Genomic DNA, 21420 nt, shown 5'->3' on the forward strand with positions numbered 1-21420 from the left:
GTCTTGAGATAAAGGAGAACGATATAGAACAAAGAGAAAGGCTATAGTGAAGTGGTGCTTAACGAAAGCACATGAAAGAATAGTCTGGATTCAAACCTAGTTTCACGACGAATGGGTGAATTCTTATGAATGTAAATGCCTAGGTCAAGTATGTGACTATTGGAGTCTTTGCGAATTAAAGACATATAACCATCAACACTAAGATCACAAGATAAGACAGCTGAACTCAAATTAGTCTCACAAAGAGCAAGTAGGTCTGGTGAACTTTGCAAGAGATAAGACTCAACAGAAGAAAAGTTACTTCAAAGACCACGAACATTAGTGAATGATAGGTTTAGAGAACTTGGTGATGATGATGGTTTTTTATGTTTTGTAGTTTTTACTACTTTATTCATTTTTAAATTAGATTGAAGAATGTACTATCTATGACTCAAAGCATAGATAGTACTCAGAACACTGTTTAATAGCTCAAGCAATTGCCTCATAACTACTAATAAACTCTAAGCCGTAATAAAGGGCTCCAAATGTGGCCTCCGCAATGCACACCAAAAGTACAAACAGGGACACCATCCATGCGCAACATGATTATTGATCTGCCCAAGATGAGTATTTTTATTGAGACAACATCTCTAGCCTTTACTCAACCAAGAGCCCCAAGGCAGTGGGTGTTTTAAGTCGGAGTTGGCATCTCCTAGCCTTTAAGTCGGAGTTGGCATCTCCTAGCCCATAAGCATTCTTTTAAACTGTTCTTTAAACAAACATTCTTTGAAACTATTCTTTAAATAAACATTCCTTTAAACTGTTCTTAAAAAAGCATTCTTTCAAACTGTTCTTTAAATAAACATTCTTTTAAACTATATTTTAAGCAAACGTTCTTTTAAACTAGTCTTTAAACAAACATTTTTTTAAACTATTCTTTAAACAAACATTCTTTTAAACTATTCTTGAACAAACCTTTAGTTTCTGGTTTTAAATAGATCTTTTTGCTTCTTCTTTGTTTGTTAATGTAAAACTTTGTTTGTAAATTAAAACTTCTGGTTTGTTAATCTTAATAACGAAAGGGTTTTATTGTGCGTTAGATGGATATGATGGGGCAAAGGTCATTGTATTTGATATATATAAGACTTCCTAAAGGTCTTTTTATATAATATATCTCAAATAGTCTTTATTAAATCTTTTTTTTCTTATTCCATTCTTAAAGTTGTCTTTTACAAAAAAATATTTTTCTTTATTTCTAAAAATCTCTGGAGTACCGCAAGGGTCCTTCCATCGTGTCTCATCTATCTTTAATTTTTTTTACAATTTGATCTCTCAAGTCCCTCTTTTAGCTAATAATGTGACCATTTATTCCAGTTTTGTCTTTTATTTTCTAATCAATATCTCCATTCTTATACTATATAATTGCTAACCAATATCTCCATTCTTATATTATATAAGTTCTTAAATTGATAAATGGTATGACTTTTACAGAAATTTTATTCAACACTGACCTCTCATAAAAACCATATATCCGATTCATATTAAAATTAACACCTGATAAGGTTGCTTCTTTATCCTTTATCTTATCTTTCAGTCATTTTGTCAAACGAACCATCATTCACAAGTCTATTACACCAGAAGTCAAAAATTTAAATAATTATAAATTTTAATATTAGTATATATTTACATATACTTTGAGATGGTATTAAAAACTTATACCCTCATAAGTAACATTGGCGGTACATCTCCATTTTTAACTTGAGAGAATAATACTCCAAATACATTATGAAGAAAAAGTTGTAAAAATCATTTATATGCTATGCAATTTTAAATAAATAGTTATAAAATAAATAGAAATAAATAAACATGCTGTGTTGGTAAGTTGTCTATATCTTTTCTGTCCATGTCCATGACTTTATAATAAAATAAATGAAAATTGAATAATTAAACTTAAATTTGCACTTAAAACTGCACTTATATTTGCTGTCATATTGAATGACCATCTTCAAAAAAATATGTCTAAATAACACTATTTTTTTTAAGTTCTACTGGTCTGCAACTTTTCATTGCAAGAAATACTGTTATTCGAGCAAAATTAAAGACATTTATGTTATCTAACTTTATGTACTGGGTTGTTATCGGATTAGTCTTTTTAAACAGTGTATCTGGTATAATGCAGTATTATAACCAAAAGAAATGGATCGATGATGTTATAAGTAAGTAAAAAGTTGAAAACTTGTAGATTTGTTATTTTTCTATTTTTAATATAAAAGTATTTTAATATAAAACAAAAAATAATCAACTTTTTTTTTTTAAAGTAATTTGTTAAGAATTTCTTTAAAATTAAACATTTAACAAAAAATTTTAATTTCTCAATACAATTTTTATTAAGTATTAAAGTAATTATTGTTTTCATTATTTTTATTATTAATAATATTGAACATAAATGATTCTTTGATGCTTCTCTCAATACTTATTGACTAATATCTAATTAAAGAGAAACATGTTTATTTGAAAATATAATAGTCAGATGGATTTCTAGTTAACCACATCAAAGGGCCTCATAATCTCAAATGACTTATAGAGCAAAGGATATTATGCTTTGTGGAGTATTTCAGGTTATTTTTAGTATTGCTTAATTAAATAACAGTTCAGAATTTTTAAGCCAACATTCAAAGTTCAACTTACCTTTTTTAAAATATACTTTGATTAAATTCTCTGTAGTGATATAATAATTACTATTTTTGAAGTTTATCCATAATATGTATAATATATATATATATATATATATATATATATATATATATATATATATATATATATATATATATATATATATATACATATATATATAGTTCTATAGATTGTTACATTTGGGAAGTACGGAAGGAAAAAAATGATTCTTACACCAACACATACGCCACTTTTAATTACTTTTGACTTTCGTCCAACATTTGCATGTTGTCAGAAAGTTAAAACCATTAATTTAATTACAAATTGTTTTTTAAAAAAACCGCAAAAACACAAATTTAATTGACCAGAATGTTTTTAAAAACATTCTGAATGTTTTTAACAATATAAACAATGTTTTTATTTTTATTTTTTTTAATAAAATGTTTTTATTTTTATTTTTTTTAATAAAATGTTTTTATTATTATTTTTTTTCAACTATCATTTAGCCTGACTCGCGAGGGAGTGCTGCTACATCGACTGACAAATAGCCTGACTCGCAAGGGAGTGCTGCTACATCGACTGAGGGTTTGATTGGGGCAGGCAGTCTATCAATTGATAAAAAAAAATTCCGGTCTTGCATTTTAATTTTTACTTTTTGTCAACAAAATGCAGAAAAAATTTTCTGACAACATATAAGTGTTCTATATATATATATATATATATATATATATATATATATATATATATATATATATATATATATATATATAAAACATATCTATTAGGCTGGCCCAGATGTATTTATATTTCATTGTTTCCAGTTTAGGATATTGAATGCTGGATCTTCTTGACTCAATTCATGGGTTTTGCTTGTGTCTCTGTTTTTATGATAAGACAACTCATTCTATTATTTCCTAATGAGAGTACAGCTCTAAAACTCAGTTTTATGGTTCTGAGGCCGGCTGGTAGTCAGGTTTCCCAAAATCTGAGGTAGCTCTCAGTGAGGCTGATTCCATCAACATCTGTAAAATCTCAGAGTACTAACAGTACTCTGATATTTTACATGTATTGTTCAGTTAAAGATTAAGAAAGGCACAACATTTGCCTTTCTTAATCTTTAACTGAAATAGTCAATTTTCCAACTCGTTTTCCAGACAACCCGAATCATTTACCTTCTCTACTCAACTTATGTCTCGTTTCTGATCCTAATCAGAAACAAGACATAAACGAGTAAATGATTCGGGTTGTCTGGAAGTGGGTTGATATCTTTCATCTTCCTGCTGACAAATGTGCTTCTTACATAACTTCTTGGATTCAGGCTAGCATTGAATCTTTTATTCCCAAGTCAAGCCTCACTCTTCTTGGTTTATCTTACATTGTACTGCAATTTCCAATCAAAACCATTACTTCCATATCTATCAGCAAAACAATTCTCCAGAAAACAGACATCTGTTTACTATTGCTTGAAACCATTGTAAAAAAGTATTGTCTAATGCCAAAGCCTGTATTCTCAGGTCATGAAATCATATTTTATCTCAAAAATTAGGCTCTCGTGACTTCTGGAGAACCTTTAGCAGTTTCAAGAATAAGGGCAAATCTGTTATTTCACCTCTGTTGTATGATTTGGATTTTGTCACCTCACCTAAAGACAAAGCTGAATTGTTTACTAAGAACTTCTCATCAATATCATCTCTTGATTCCAATAGTTGTGTTCTTCCTGATATAGCTGATAAAAAGGTTGATTTATTGCTTAAAATTCGTATCACTCTAGCTTCTGTATCTAAAGTGATTTCCTGCGTAGATTCTTCTACAGTTTGTGGTCCAGACAACATACCTGTTGTAGTCTTGTTGAAGTGTTCTCTGGAGCTGGTGTCTATACTTTCAATATTATTTAACAAGTGCTTATTGAAGTCTTGTTTTTTGGCATGCTGGAAAGTGGTATCTATTATTCCTATTTTCAAAATTTCTGGAGAGCAATCTGACTCCTCTAACTACTGTCCAATTAGTTTTCTTCCTGTTAAAGACAAGATCTTTAAGTCTCTAATTATACAAACACTTGATCTCTCATCTTGAATGTAATAACTTACTTTCTTATTATCAGTATGGATTTCGATCTTTTCATTCTACAGCTGATTTGCTAACAGTAATAGCTGACAGGTTTTATTGATTTAGATAAAGGTGAAGAGATTAAGGCTATCACTCTTGACATTCCTAAAGCTTTTGATAAGGTTTGGCATGCTGGTCTTCTCCATAAGCTTTCTTCTAACGGTGTATCAAGTAACATCTTTAAGAATATTGAATCCTTCCTTTCCAATTGCAGTATAAAAGTTGTCCTCGATGGACAGCACTCTTCTTCTTATTCTGTAACTTTAGGGGTTCCTCAAGGTTCTATCCTTGGCCCTGTACTCTTTTTTAATTTACATTAACAATCTTCCAGATAATCTCACATCTAAGGTGGCATTGGTCGCTGATGATACTACCATTTATTCTTGTCTTGATAAGAAACCAACACTCTCTGATTGCTTGGAGGGGGCATTTGAGCTTGAAAAGGATCTCACTTCTGCTCCAGCATGGGGCTCACAGTTGCTAGTGAACTTTAATTCAGATAAAACCCAATTTTTTCAGGCAATTGTTACTGCAATAATTTAGATCTTCCTATATTTATGAACGGTAATGTACTCAATGAGTCATCTACCCTTCATCTTCTTGATTTTACTTCTGATCTTTCTTGGAAACCATATATCAAATTGATTGAAAAATTAGCATCTGCTAAGGTTGCATCTCTTTATCAAGCTCAACACTTTCTTACTCCGGATTCTATTCTCTATCTCTATAAATCTCAAAATGTCCTTGTATGGAATACTGTTGCCATATCTGGGGCAAATCTTCCAATAATGCCCTTTCTCTTTTAGACAAGTTGAATAAATGCATTGTAAACATAGTGGGACCTTTTTTTGCAGCTAACCTCCAACCATTTTCACATCGTTGTAATGTTGCTTATCTTTCTTTTTTCTACAAATACTATAATGGGCAATGCTCTAAAGTGCTAGCATCTCTTGTGCGATCTACTAAAATTCCTTCTCGTGTCTCATCATTTTATTAAGTCTCATCTTTTTTTGGTGACTGTTCCTAAGTGCTCAATAAATTCTTATTTGTCTAGTTTTTTTCCTCAAACATTGGTTTTTTGGAATTTGCTTCCTTCATTTTGTTTTCTTGATTCATATTATTTGCAATCTTTTAAATCATCTGTCAATCGTTATCTTGACCTATAAACTTCAACTTTTCTCTTCCACTTAAATTATTGAAGATTGTCTATGTCAGAAAAACATGAAGATGGAGGAGAGTTCCAAAGGGTTGAAGTGCAGCAAAAAAAAAACACAAGTGCTTAACAAGTGCTTATTGAAGTCTTGTTACAGCATACATGGTCAAATCCAGTAAAAAAATGAGACTTTGCTATATGACTAGTCAAGTGAGAGTGAGTTCTTAAAAATGGAGGTATAGACGGTAGCTCTTTTGAGCCGGGATAGTATTTGTAGAAAAGAGTAAGAGATGCTACTTATGACAATGCGAGAGAGGTTCAAACTTGGTAGATAGAGTGGGCCTAATTTCATTTACCTTTTTGGATCTTGTCAAGAAGAGAAAAAGCATAATTTGAAGAACCAGCTCAACATGATTTCATACAGGGGTAAATTAGAGATTTGTTGAGGTAGAAAATAAAATCAGGAATAAGAAAAAGGCAAACATGATTAAAAGAAGCAACCTTAGCAGATGCTGATTTAGCAATCAATTGTATATATATTTTCAATGAGGGATTAGCAGTGAACAATAATCCAAGAAGATGCAAAGAAGAGAACTCAGTGAGAGAGTTGCTATTCATTAATATAGAAATAACAGTAAGTTATTAAGTTAGAAACTTGTTGGTTTTTTAAAAATTAAAACTACAAATGTCATTTTCTTGCAGTGAAACAAACAAGATTCAGTTTAGCACTTATTTAAATAGCTTATTAAATATAAAAAGAATTAAAGATTACTTTTGAAACACTTTTGAATATAGAAAGAATTAAGAACACTTTTGTAAGACTATGACAGGAATGTTGTCTGAACCACAAGTGGTAGAAGAGTTTAATTGATATATAACTTGAGAGATAACAATCGACATTGGAGTAATTTGTCCAACAATAGGTTAACCTGTTAAACTGGAATGAAAGGAGGAGAATGACCATAAAGTTTAAGAGTTGAATTAAAAGAAAAGTTGTTTGCAAATAATTCAGTGTTAGAGCAAAACCCTTCAGTGTGACGAGCATCAAAAACACTAATAACAACAGTATTAGCAGAAGACTCTTTGCCAATCAAAGAATAGTTCCTATCAGTACTGAGATCTGAAAAAGAAACAGCTGAATTTAAATTAGTCTCACAAAGAGCAAGCAAGTCAGGTGAATTTTACAAAAGGTGAGATTTAACTGATGGAAAGTTACTTTACTGACCATGAATATTTGTGAAAGATATAGGGATGGTTTTTATGTTTAATATTTTGGATTACTTAGAACTTGACTCTTTCATAGATAGAGCACAGCATCCTAAGCAATAAGCTATGCAGTTGTCTCAGTCCCCTTAATTAGTCTAAATTTTAATGTAGGACTTCTTATGTGGCCTCTACAATGCACACATAAAGCATTAACAAGGACACTGTGTGTAACATGGCACTATTAATACTCTAATATTTTTCAGTTGTTGATGGAATCAGGCTCTCCAAGAGCTATGACAGAGTTTGGGAAACCTTACTGCCAGCAGGCCTTGGAACTAATAAACTGAGTTTTAGAATTGTACTTCATTAGGAGATAACAGGAAGAACTGCGTAGCCACTATCAAGGAGGCACAAGCAAAAATCTATAGAGTAAATTGTAGGAGTAGAGTAGATTAGAATCAAGAAGATCCAGCTTTCTTCATCTTAGGCTGGAAACAATGTGACACAGGTTTGCATACAAGGCTGGTCAACAGAATTATTCTTCTTAACCTTAAAGTCTTTGTCTAGGAGGCTTTCTATGACAGTAGCTGGATGCAGTTAACATCTGCTCAAGATGAGTATTTTATTGAGACATTATCTCCAGCCTTTACTCAACCAAAAGCCCTAAGGAGTTTTAAGTCAGAGTTTGTTTCTCCTAGCCTTTGCCTATAAGAGCAAACCCTTCATAGCAGCAGCAGGGCATGTAGTAGCACTGGGTTACATGATACCAGTAGCAGGGTGGCTGTGATGTTCCTGAACCTGACCTGAAGTAGTTAAAAGGAGTTACTTCCTGTAAGGTGTACTTTATAGCATTGATGGGAATATTTTGGAAATGCATTTGGAAAAACATAACGTTTAACAAAATACTAGAGATTAAGGTGAGCATAGGTTTTTATAGTTGGAGTCACTAGTTGGTTACTAAGTTCACACTGCTTCAGAGATTTAAGCAGAACGCAAACCTACATAAAGTAACTTATGGATATGTGAACACCACACAAAGGTTCAGACAGAATACAAACATACAGATAGCAACTTACGAGTGAGTAAATGCTGCATAGGAGGTTTAGACAGAACACGTTTGTGTTCTCTCTAAACCTCTGACCTATATACATATATAGTAAAGTTACAGGTGAGCTGAAACGGAACATTTCTAACTATATAAAAGATACGCACATACAAAATTACTTTAGGCATGACAGATATTAGATAGTATTGATGACAGGAAGTACACTCCTACTAGTTATTGCTTAGAAAGTGAATTGCACAAGGCAGCAGGACTCAGAGCAGGTTGCACTGGATTACATAATACCAGTAGCAGGGTCATCATGATGACAATACACCTTACCTGATAAAAGTTTTTTCATTCATTACTTTTATTACTTTTACAGTTGTTTCATTTATTACTTATGTTATTTTCCATTATTTTTTCAGATTGATCTTATTAAGCGTTTTTATGCTATTGAGATGTGAATTAAGGCCCCACATCCAATAGTGAGCATATGGTGCTAGCCCAGAACTTGGAAAAAGATTTCCCCTTATTTCATTGGAGGGAATGGGTTTCTCTTACCATAGGAGGGGTGAGGGAGGGCACGGAGGGGAAATTTAACAAAATCTGCAAGTTGGAGAGGTTTTTTGTAAATATTTTTATGGATCTTTTTTTCGTTAAATTTTGTTTTTAAATAAACATTTCTGATAAAAAATGTTGCTTCTGTTAAAAAATGTTGTTGCAAATTTTGTTTTTTTGTTTTTTTATAATCTTTTCTTTCATATGACCAGAACTTTTCATCAAGTAACTTGACCACAAATTTAATTTTTATTTGTGTATGTGTTGTGTTGTGTATGTAATAACGCTTTTCTTTTAAGGCGCAGGTGATAATGTTTGGGGTTTAAGTCCTCCTCAGGGAAATTTTTTTTAAAAACAATAATCTTTTATTTTCAGTTAATCATTGTTTGTACGCTTGTACAAATAATGATTACATAATAAAAACCTTATTTGTACCCCAAAAAAATGGTCAATTACTTTAATTTTTTCTCCTCATTGATATAGTTATGTAGTAGTAGGGATGAAATAATTTTAAGTCTAATTTTAAGGCGCGGCTACCAGGGTTTCGGGTTCAATTTCTTCTTGGGGTGCTCCTTTTTTTAATTTTAATGTTTTTTCATTGCTTATAATAACAAATATGTTGGCATTATATCGTAGTTTATATATAGCCGATATTGTAAATCAATATTTGCTATCAAAATCTGGACATTTAATATTGGTGCAATATTGTTAACAACATTTAGCCTACATTGAGATAAATACTTTACACATATTACACTAATGTTTCTTGCTGCTAGGGAATTTATTCACAACTCTTACTCTTATTTCTTGTAGCCTGTTTAATAAAAAACATTGTGACAACATAATCAAAAGATTATAAAAATGTTTCTTATTTTTTGTTATTTTATTAACAAAGGATGCAGTTCCATTCGATGTTCGTGTTGACGTGTGAATCTTCCAAACTGTTGAAGGCTAAATAATTTATAGGTGTTTAATGTTTCTCCATGTTTCTTTAGTTAAAATAATATTTAATTGTCAATTAAGATTTTGTGAATATTCAAATTGCAGTTAAAAATTTTTGCATTAATGCGAATTATTTTTTATTATTTTGATATTATATAATAATGTGAAATACATTAATAGTTTTTTAAGTCACAAGTTAAAATTTAGTTGAAAAATTATTTAATTTTAACAATTTTATTTAGCTCCAACATTTAGTAGCTTAATTTTTATATTTAGTATTTTTCATATTTTAGTATTTTTATATTTTATTTTTTATTTTTATTTATATTTTATTTTTATATTTTATTTTATTTTTTGTATTTTAGTATTTTTTATATTGATATTTTTTGTATTTTAGTATTTTTTGTGTTTTTGTAATTTTTTAAATTATTTTTGTTAACATATATTTTTAGATATCACAGACAATATCTTTTTGGCATTTTTCTTTTTGGAAATGTGTTTGAAGATTTATGCATTGGGACCCATAATATATTTTCAATCAAAATTTAATTTGTTCGACTGTGTGGTAATTTTTTATATATACTTATATGTAAATATATATATATATATATATATATATATATATATATATATATATATATATATATATATATATATATATACAGGCCTTGTTAAGAAGCGTTATGCAGCTCGCATTTTGCTTGCGAAAAGGCGATTTGCCTACGCGTTCAGCAGTTTTGCGCTACGCAAAAACTTATATCTTTTAGAATATTTAAATTATCTTTTGATTATCGTTAACGTGACGTTTATTCGGAAGAAATAAAGTCCTAAGTAAAAGCATTTAACCGCAATTGTAAACTAATAAATTTTTTTGTTAAAGAAACAGTTTTTTTATAATTTTTTTTTGTTATTAAAGAAATAAAGTGTTTTAAGTTTTATCTTAAGGAATTAAATATATAAATTCCTTTTAAATATAAAAATTATTTTTAGTCATAATCGTTTAAAAAATGCACGATTTATTTTGATGTAAATATTTTATTAATAAGATATATTGTTTATTGTTAATTCAATAATATAAAGTTTTAATGATGTTCGTTTAATTTATGAAAATAAATTACGAATATGTTATCGGTAACTGATAAATAACAAAAAAAAACTCTTTTGTTTAAAAACATTATTAAAAAGAGTTCACAAATTAAATAAGAAAAAAATCATTAACAGTTCATAAAATAACCAAAAACCAAATCTAAAATCATAAGAAAATAAACAAATATTTTACGTTTTATAAAAAAAATATTTTTTTCAAAATAAAATTTAGTTTATATTTGAAAAAAATAATAAAAATGATTTTTTTAATAAGAACTTAGATTTTATTTGTAACTTTTGTTATAGTGAGAAAAAAAAACTGTTTGTATGATTTTTAACGCATTGATAAAATAACTTTAATTACAATGCGGTACTTGTAAAGACGCTAGTGACTCAATATAACTTCTAACGATGCAAAATATATTTGCTGAGTTGAGTTACTTAAAAATGCGTTACGCGTTTTCGCTACACAGCGAAATCTCGTTACAAGGCCTGTATATATATATATATATACATATATATATATATATATACATATATATATATATATATATATATATATATATATATACATATATATATATATATATATATATATATATATATATATATATATATATATATATATATATATATATATATATATATATGTATATGTATATATATGTATATATATATATATATATATATATATATATATATATATATATATATATATATATATATATATATATATGTATATATATATATATGTATATATATATATATGTATATATATATATATATATATATATATATATGTATGTATGTATGTGTATATATATATATATATATATATATATATATATATATATATATATATATATATATATACATATATATATAGGTTGGATCATTTTTTTTATTTTTCTGATTTTTGCATCATTACTAATGGGAAAAGTTGCTACACCATGTAATATGACTGCCTGAAACATATAAGCTTTTTTGAATTTAGTTTAAATGGAGGCAATTTTTGCTTATATTATAAGGGTATGAGATCAACTGTTATTTGCCTACATATCACTAAAAATAAGTAAAAACACCTTGTAAAAAATAAAAGCTACATTTATATACTAAAAAAAATATAAAAATGCAAAACTTTTATATAAAGTCTTTTTTATTGTTGAATTTTGGATATTTAATATTCAAGTTTGAAGCAGAAACAAGCATTTCATGACGTTTTTTATAGGTTGTAACAATCTTAAACACTCCAGATATTTCTTTGACCAGATGTTCAACATTTTGAAAATGACATGGAATATCTGGAACTTGAAGAGTGCCATTTGTAACATTGATTACGAGGTCTTAATTGTTCACTTCAGATAAAAACAGAGGAGAAGAGATATCAACATTTAGCCAGTCGATATTTCCAAATATGAAGGAAAAATTAAAAGAATTTTTTTGTAGAGAGAAAACATGTATTCCATCATTATTCTCTTCTCTTCTGCATGCAATAATTTTATTTGCTGCATTGACTGCTTTTTTCTTGTTTTTATGCTTGCAAGCTGACAACATAACACTTTCAGAATAAGCAAAATAATAATTTCTTTGCAATACATTCTGGATGATGGCTTTTCTATCAGGATGATTAAGACTCTGAAGGTATTTCACAATCATGAAAAAATTCCATGCTCTTTTAATGCATTTTCAATTTTTCTTGATTAAAAACTAACAAAAGTTGAGAACTTTGATGATGTAATCAACATTTTTTATTAGGCTTGTCATGGGTTTTACGGTCGACATGCATAACCAAAGCAGGCGATTAGCAAATGTGAGCCAACTGGCATAATTGAGATTTCCAGATCTGTATTTGTGAAATTCTTCTTTGTTTCTACATCCAAATTTTGGAATCTTTGAATAGCAGCATTTCATGCTTTAAGTAAGTATTTCTGATCTTTACTGAGATCATGAATGACATCATCAAACATTTTAATGATTACTCCACTTACACTGTCAACTTACACTTGTAAAGTCAACTATTAGTAGAAAATGAACATCAAAGTACAGTTATTTACCAAGAATGCCTTTGAATACAGTAGGACCAGATGTACTGCCATCAAGTGCAGTGAAAATTTCTCTGAAAGGCAGCTCATTCAAATGGAGCAAATAAATACACCAGTGAAGAGATTTGCTAATGCAAGTTTCAAGTAAACAAATGATACCGTTTTTCCAGCCCGTGTTTACATTGGTTCCATCACAAACAACACTTTGTAAAGTCACAAGAGAATTTGTCATTTAAAACTGAAATAATTTTCTTTGCAACATCAACAGCTTTACCACTTTGTGGACAAATGTGATCAAAGTAGACACTGTTGGGATATGATCAGATAACGTAATGATCTTCTTTGATGGAAATAGCCCCTGCTAACTTTACTATTGTCTTGTTCTACTAACCTTAGGATTTATCTATACGGCCATCAAATCCAATTGCAATTATTTCTGTGGCCAATTCTGCATGTTCTTTGACATCTTTTTGTCACGACAGGTTTCTTTGTCTTCTTAACTTTGCTGGATCTAATATGTGTTGCGGTGAATTGAATGATATATTTTTCAAGCAAGCGTAATGACTTTGCATACATCTGGGTTGCCTACTCCTGTTCTTTTTATTATTTGACAGAGTTCTTTGTACTGAAATACATTGCGATATTTGGGATCATGTCCACTATGCGAGTTGTCTTCTAAATCAGTAGCCTTGTTATATTCCTCAGTATCATCACAATAACTGCTTTTTTTATTGCTCTCGCTGGAAAGAGTTATTGTTGATGACAAAACTTGGAATGTTTCTGCATACTTTTTTCCAAACTGAATTTTCCGATTTTAACGAATTTGCTTTTTGAGTTGTTCTGTTTCTTCTCGGTCAATCTGACTGATGTATATTTTACAATAACTTTTTTGATCGAGCCAAAACTCCCATCCCTTAAAAGGAATTTTGATGGAACATTTGCAGTTTGACCGGTCCCTTATACCATGATTAACATATTTGCAAGGACATTTGTTTTTTCAATAAAGTATTTGACAAAATGTCAAATACTTTATTAAACAAACCAAGTTGGCACTAAAGCATAGATAAATTTCTCTTTTCATTAACATATTTCCTCAATCATTTTGTATCAGTAACCAATTTATCCAAGCTTTTCAGAATGCTTTTATATGAAATTGTTGGCAATCCCGCCCTCTACCGTATGTTTAACAAATCATATTATTTCTTATTTCTTTTTATTTTTTTTCTTCTCTTTGATTGGTGGTTCTTCAGAGTCTAAGGATTGTGAGAAAGTCTTTGAGTGTCCGATGTATGGAAAATGCATAAGGACTTCTGCTTTTGTCGGCAGTTGACTTTTTGGAAATTTACAAGGTTGGCAAAATACTGAGTGTTCTGTGTCACTTTTTTGTCACTTTTTTGTCACGGTTTTGATAAATTTTTTCTTCAAGTTCATTATGCAGCCTATAAAGAATAAGAATAAAAAATCATTCGAAATCCACATTTACAATAGTTAAATAAAAACATGTCATATATATATATATATATATATATGTATATAACTATTAATATAACCAATACAGTGATAATTGTATGTCAAGCAAAATAACAACTTCAAAAAAAGTTTTTATTTCTGAAAAGATTTGTAACAAAATATTATAAAATACATTTAGCACTATATATATATAAATATATATATATATATATATATATATATATATATATATATATATATATATATATATATATATAAATTATATATATATAAATTATATTAATAGTTATATACATATATATATATATATATATATATAGATATATATATGTGTATATATATATATATATATATATATATATATATATATATATATATATATATATATATATATATCAACCCTCAGAATTAGGAAAAATGAGGTCAGCAATATATTGCCAACCTCAAACTGTTAGAGTTCGGCATTAGGTTGGCAAAAAAATTGGACACAAAGGGGTTCCCATAAAACATAGAAATGAGGTTGGCAATTTTTTGCCATTGGCATTGGCGAATGCTGACCCTAATTCCAAGGGTTGATATATATATATATATATATATATATATATATATATATATATATATATATATATATACATACATATATATATATATATATATATATATATATATATATATATAATTTTCATCATCTTTTAATAGGTTGTATTTGCAAGTATAATAAATTGGCTCATGAATTTTTTTTTGAAAATAAATCTTGGTGTTTCTGTGTTACGTCAACTTCGACTTATGAGACTCTTCAAATTTACATCGTAAGTCTAACAAACAAAAAAATTTACTTTTTTTATAAAAACTTTTTATAGTAGAAATTTAAAATATTGTATAATATAAAATTTAATAAATAAGAATTTATAAATATATGATAAAAGGTTTTAAGTTTTTCTATTAGGTGAAATATTTTTTAAAGATTTTTCTAAAGTTTAAAGCTTTTTACTTTTTATAATTAAGTTTAAAAATACTTTTTTTAAATTACTTTGTTTAGACATTGGAGTTCATTGAAAAATTTAATTGCATCCATCTTAGCTAGCATGACATCAATCATGAGTTTAGTGGTGTTGCTATTACTTTTCCTTATGATTTTTGGGTTACTTGGCATGCAACTTTTTGGTGGACAGTAAGTTTAATTCAATTTTGTTTATTTTACTTTAATCTTAAGTTCAATTATTTAAAATAAAAATTTAAAAAAAATTAATAATTAATTTATCATGTTTTATAACAATCAACATTTTACTAAGGGGATGTCTTCTAATTACATCACACCATTTTCAATTGTTATTGACAACCTCATCACAATATGTTAAATCTTTAGTAAGAAGTTGCGTTCAAGTTGTCACAAAACCACTAACCCCTCCCCTCTCCCTAGAGTGTGACAATTTTTGGATGATCCCTAAATAAAATTAGAATAACTTTTCTAAAATTACACTTGTTACAATTGCTTTGATTTTAATATTATTAATAATTAACATTATTATTTTTTCTTAGTTACTAAATTCTATTTTAAGGAAATACATAATACTTAAGATTGTAAATAAATAAGTTCATAAAAGTATTAAATAGTTATTTTAATAATATTATGTAGCCTTTAATTTCTTTTAAAATAACATGTAACAAAGGTAATAAGTATGTGTGTTGTGACATAATATTTTTTTTGTGTTGAGAGATCTTTCGTATATAATTAATACTCAGTATTATATCAAAAGTCATTTTTTAATAATGTGCACAATTTTGATTATATTTAAAAAAATATATTCATTTAATAAAATTTATTATTATAAAAACTTTAAGTATTTGCCAGTAAAAAGCCAATACATCTGTAATGGTACATTTAGTAAAGTCTTGTTTGTGTTATGGAAGCTTCTTTTTGTAAAAACTTTGGCATATATTTTTCTCACCAATAGTTGGTCCTGCTCTCTTATAGGCATCCAAGTGCACTTTATTTTTAAGAATTTCTCAAAATTATACTGGATTTATTTCTTTTGTTATCAGTGATATCTTTAGAGCTTGTAGCCAAACTCTATCTGATTTAAGTGTGAAGAAATTAAATCAGCCCCAAATATGTATTTACCATTTATGTAATATTTCTGAGTGAATGGGACCAACCACTTCATTATACTTTTTTCAATGTACACTTCTTAGTTAATACCCAGTTCACTTGGTCTAGAAATTTACTTACATCTTTGATGAAACAACGAGCCAAAATGGAACTTCTGGCTAACAGGAGTCATTACCAGTTAGTAGTGCATAAGGGACATAAAGGAGGTGGTTGCTGCTGCCAAACCCACCACAAATGAGTCACTTTGGAACGTAGTTAAGGAGACATGGAGCAAAGTTCTGCTAAAGCGATGTCAGGACTTGGTTAACTCAATGCTAAGACGTTGTGTAGCCGTCATTGCTAATAAATGCAGGGCCGTCTTAAGGCCATCGGGGGCCCTAGGCTAGACTTAATTTGGGGGCCCCCTTTTTCCTTAGTAAAAAAATTAAATCAAATACTAAAATAGGAAACATTTATTAAAGCAATGATAAAATTTACATGTGACGTTTACATGATTTTTTTCTTGAAAATTCTTTAATAATATCATCAAAATCAATGGTTAAAAGAACATCTGATTCAATTGACATTAATGACAAACAGTTCAATCTTTCTTGCAGCATGGTTGAGCAGAGTTTATAAGCATTTTTTATAAGTTTTAGTTTTGAAAATGATCGCTCGCCAGTGCAATTTGAGACCATCATTGACAGAAAAATTCTAAGGGAAATTTCAATATTTGGAAAAGTTGATTCCAAGTGGTCTCTTTTTAATGTTGAGTAAAATTCTGTAAATGAATGTTCATCTTTTGAAATGTAATATTTAAACTGCTGGCACTCAAAAAAAAGTTCATTTTCATTTATGTCCTTCTTATAAATTTGTGCTAGGTTTGAACAATGGTCTTTTAGTTCAACATTGGCAATTGTTTGAATGTTTACTAGAAATCCGAAATTGTCATTGATCTTCTCATATGCTGATGTTCTTTTTTCTAAATTTGATGTTAGTGAATCAATAACAGGAAGGTATGTTTCAATTTTGAATTTATAACTTCCCTGAAATTCCAATTCTTCAGCCTCACCATCAAAGAAGGCCATACGTCGGCTTCTTTTTTTTGTTCTTTTTGAAGAATCTCTGTAGTCAGTGTTTGGAAGCAAGATTTTGGCTTTTTCCTGGTAATTCTCAAATTGACTCCTCAAATCTTTAATGAAATGCAACAATGACTTTAGAATCCGAACTGCAACATCCAGGTTTAAATTTTCTTTCTGTAAAATCTTCAATGTTTCATTAAAATGACAAAGAATATCATTCCAGAAAATTGTCAGAAAAACAATCTCAAAAGTGTTCATTTTCGTGATGAGATTTTGAGCATCATTTTGAGTTTCTTTTAACTGACTTATGTCCTTGATCAAAAATTCAAGTGCTTTTTTAATCTCATCATAACTGTCATGCAGACAAGTCACAGCATCTGCACGTGCTGACCAACAGAAAGCTGTTTGACAATTTTTTTGCCTTTGCCAACAAAAGACAGAAGCACTTGCCAACGATGAGTTGATGCAGAAAAAAAGTTGTAGAGGCATTGAACAAAGTCAAAAAAAATAATTGCTTCTAAACAACATCCAGCTGCACTGTTGCCAACCAGATTTAAAGAATGTCCAGCACAAGGAATAAACAATGCTGATTCACTTTTGTCTTTAATCCTCTTTTGTAGGCCTGAGTACTGTCCTGCCATATTTGATGCATTATCGTATGACTGCCCACGACAGTCAGATATTGAAATTTCATTTTCTTGTAAAAAATTCAAAACCACTGTTTCTAAATGTTCAGCTCCATGCCCGTGAATGGGAACAAATTGCAAAAAACGCTCAACTGGTGACAAGTCTTTAACATATCGAACTGTAAAAGTTAATTGATCTACATGTGACAAGTCTGGAGTTGAGTCAACGCTGATTGAGTAGTATTTTGCTTTTTTTAATTCAGAAATTATTTCGCTCAAAACTTTATTTCCCATTAGGCATATAAACTCCTCACAGATATTGGCGGAGAGGTATGAAGTATTACCTTTTCCAGAATTTCCATGTTTTTTCATGTGTTCATGTAGGAATTGGTCAAACTGGCTAAGTAACTCAAGAGTTCCTAAATAATTACCATTTTGCTCTGAACCAATGGTTTCATTGTTTCCACGAAATGGCAATCCTTTTGATGACAAGAACTTTACAACTGCAACAATTCTTTTCAGCACATTTTGCCAGTACAATTGTTCGTTTTGTAACTGTTTTAATAATACAGAGTCAAGCTGGCCACTTTCTCTCTGCCGACTGGAGTAAGTAAGCATATTTTTGTGATGTTCAGAACCATTCTCGTGTCCAGATATACATTTTAAGGCATTTTTCTAGTCATCAAATCCAGTTGTGGAAAAATTAGAGTGTTTGCTGGAGAATAAGGTACAAGCAAAGCAAAAAACAGAACCTGTTGAAGGTGAGTATAATAGCCATTCACGATTGACAAATTCGCCATTGTGTAGTTCACGTCTAAAGCAAGATTTTGATAAGTACCTTTTTTGTCCGCAACTCAACCTTTCCGAATTTTTGAAGCTCCCATCATTGTTCTGGCACATGGACGGGCAATTAGAAATCCAAAATGATTGAGCTTCTTGGGATAACTGATGCCACAATGCTGGGTCAGTTTCTTGAGTAGTTTTTGTTGTTGCGTTTGGATAAGTTTTAATTTGATTTGATTCTGGCTCCTGTGCTGGTTCTGGCTCCTGTACTGGTTCTGGCACCTGTGCTGGTTCTGACTCTTGCTCTGGTTCTGGCTCCTGCTCTGGTTCTGGCTCCTGTTCTGGTTCCAGTTCCTGTTGAATTTCTAGAGTTTCATTTGGCAACAAAGTACTATCAATGCTTACAAAATTTGAAGTTGGGCAAAGAAATACATCTTCGGACACAACAGGCTTTGACTTTTGTACCAAAAGAAATGATGTCAAAGGAAGATATTTTGAAATGTCTTCTTTTGCTTTAGCGGCTTTTTTCCTCTTTGCAGCACCACTTTGATAAGTCCGATTAGACATGTTAAATGACTTTTTTTCAAAACAGATGTTTTAAGTTGATCACAGCAATTTCAAATTCAATCTAATGGGATATTTTAAGTGCTTGTATTTAACACTTCTTATCGGAAAATTTATGTTTATTTTCGGACGCATGCATGCATTTTTGCTTATCAAGAAAAAAAAATTCCCTAGGGGGCCCCCAAACTGAAAAACTGAAACTTTTCTAAAAATAATTAAAAAAAATCTTATCAAGAAAAAAATTATTCCCGAGGGGCCCCCAAACTATGATTTCTTCAGAAAATTTAAAAATATTATTTTTTATTTATATAAATTTGAAAAAAAATCCAGACACATTTTGGGGGCCCCTAAAAATCGGGGGCCCTAGGCTGCAGCCTACCTAGCCTATGCGTTAAGACGGCACTGAATAAATGTCACGCTACAAAATACTAATATGTTAAGAAGTAACTAATATTTATTGTAAAATGTTTAAAACAATTGATCTCATAATATTTCCTTATTTTAAAGTACACATTAAAGCTGTGGTGCTATTATTTTTTTCGCGTTTTATTTGATTATTTTTGAATTTTTTTTTTATAATTGATTACTATATGTTAAAACTTGTATACTTTATTTTTTATAAAAATTATAAGCCATTTTACTTTTAAATATGTATTTAAAAGATTTTCAAACTATCAAAAATAGTTAAAAATTCTAATTTCAACCAATTTTTGGTGGTGGAGCTATTTTATTTTTCGCAGCTGTATATGTATATATATATATATATATATATATATATATATATATATATATATATATATATATATATATATATATATATGTGTGTGTATATATATATATATATATATATATTATATATATATATATATATATATATATATATATATATAGTTATATTTATGTAAATATATATATATATATATATATACACAATATAATATATATATATATATATATATATATATATATATATATATATATATATATATATATATATATATGTATAAACTTTGAGTACTTTCAACATAATAGATTGAAGTTAACTAATCCACGTTCAAATTTTGATGACTTTTTTAATGCTATATTAACTGTTTTTCAAGTAAGTTTTTTTATTCTGTTTTTTATTTTTTAAATTTAATTTCTTCTGTTTAAATTTTTAAACTTATATATATATATATATATATATATATATATATATATATATATATATATATACATATATATATACATATATATACATATATATATATGTACATACATATATATATATATATATACATATATATATATATATATATATATATATATGTATATATATATATATATATATATATATATATATATATATATATATATATATATATATATATATATTTTACATCAGCAATAACGCTTGTCAATCCTAAGCCTTGGATGACAATATTTATTCAAAGCCTTATAAAAGAGTGTCAATGATTTTTTTTCTCCGGGTACTACAATGAGTGGAAAGAACTTGCCAATCAAGTCAGTAAACTAAATACCAAAAGAAAACAAATCTATAACAGGCACTTCTCTTTTGGAAAAACAAACTTCTGGCAAGAGATCAGGCTAACACAACTTACCTCAATCCATTGTAGATGGTGCTGCACTATTTAATTTCTTTAACAGCCAGTAGCCACCAGTAGTTTACTAATAGCCATGATTAGCCGCTATTTTAATTCAAATCTAACCGCCACTGAAAATATGGTTTAAAATACAACTTACCCTTAACCTATCCTGTTTTTAAAAATGAATTAACAAATTTCATTCTCTTTATTGAAAATATGGTTTGTGTAAAATCTATAGTTTTGCTAATTTTTATACTATAGCCAGGCATGTTAAATCCAAACTTAATTCTGAAACAATTTTCTTCATACTTTAGCGCGCTCTTGTTTGGCTCAATTTGTTATTTGACAGTATTTGCCATTGCATACGAGACCACCTGCTTTCCAGAAAAATCTTGTTTTTTATTTTCAGGGGATATTTCTTCTTGTTTAA

General features: G+C 28.9%; 1 protein-coding gene across 1 annotated transcript in view; it reads left to right on the top strand.

Annotated features, from left to right (window-relative positions):
- Positions 1 to 21420, top strand: part of LOC105847844 (voltage-dependent P/Q-type calcium channel subunit alpha-1A) — a 240515-nt gene that overhangs the window by 75226 nt on the left and 143869 nt on the right. Inside the window, exons 9-13 of the mRNA XM_065799676.1 lie at positions 2023 to 2195; positions 10115 to 10227; positions 14960 to 15069; positions 15300 to 15431; positions 20437 to 20503. Coding sequence (XP_065655748.1) covers positions 2023 to 2195; positions 10115 to 10227; positions 14960 to 15069; positions 15300 to 15431; positions 20437 to 20503 — 595 coding nt within the window. The remainder of the gene's footprint in view (positions 1 to 2022; positions 2196 to 10114; positions 10228 to 14959; positions 15070 to 15299; positions 15432 to 20436; positions 20504 to 21420) is intronic.

Source organism: Hydra vulgaris, chromosome 06 (genome assembly GCF_038396675.1).
Source record: "Hydra vulgaris chromosome 06, alternate assembly HydraT2T_AEP".
Taxonomy (NCBI): Eukaryota; Metazoa; Cnidaria; class Hydrozoa; order Anthoathecata; family Hydridae; genus Hydra; species Hydra vulgaris.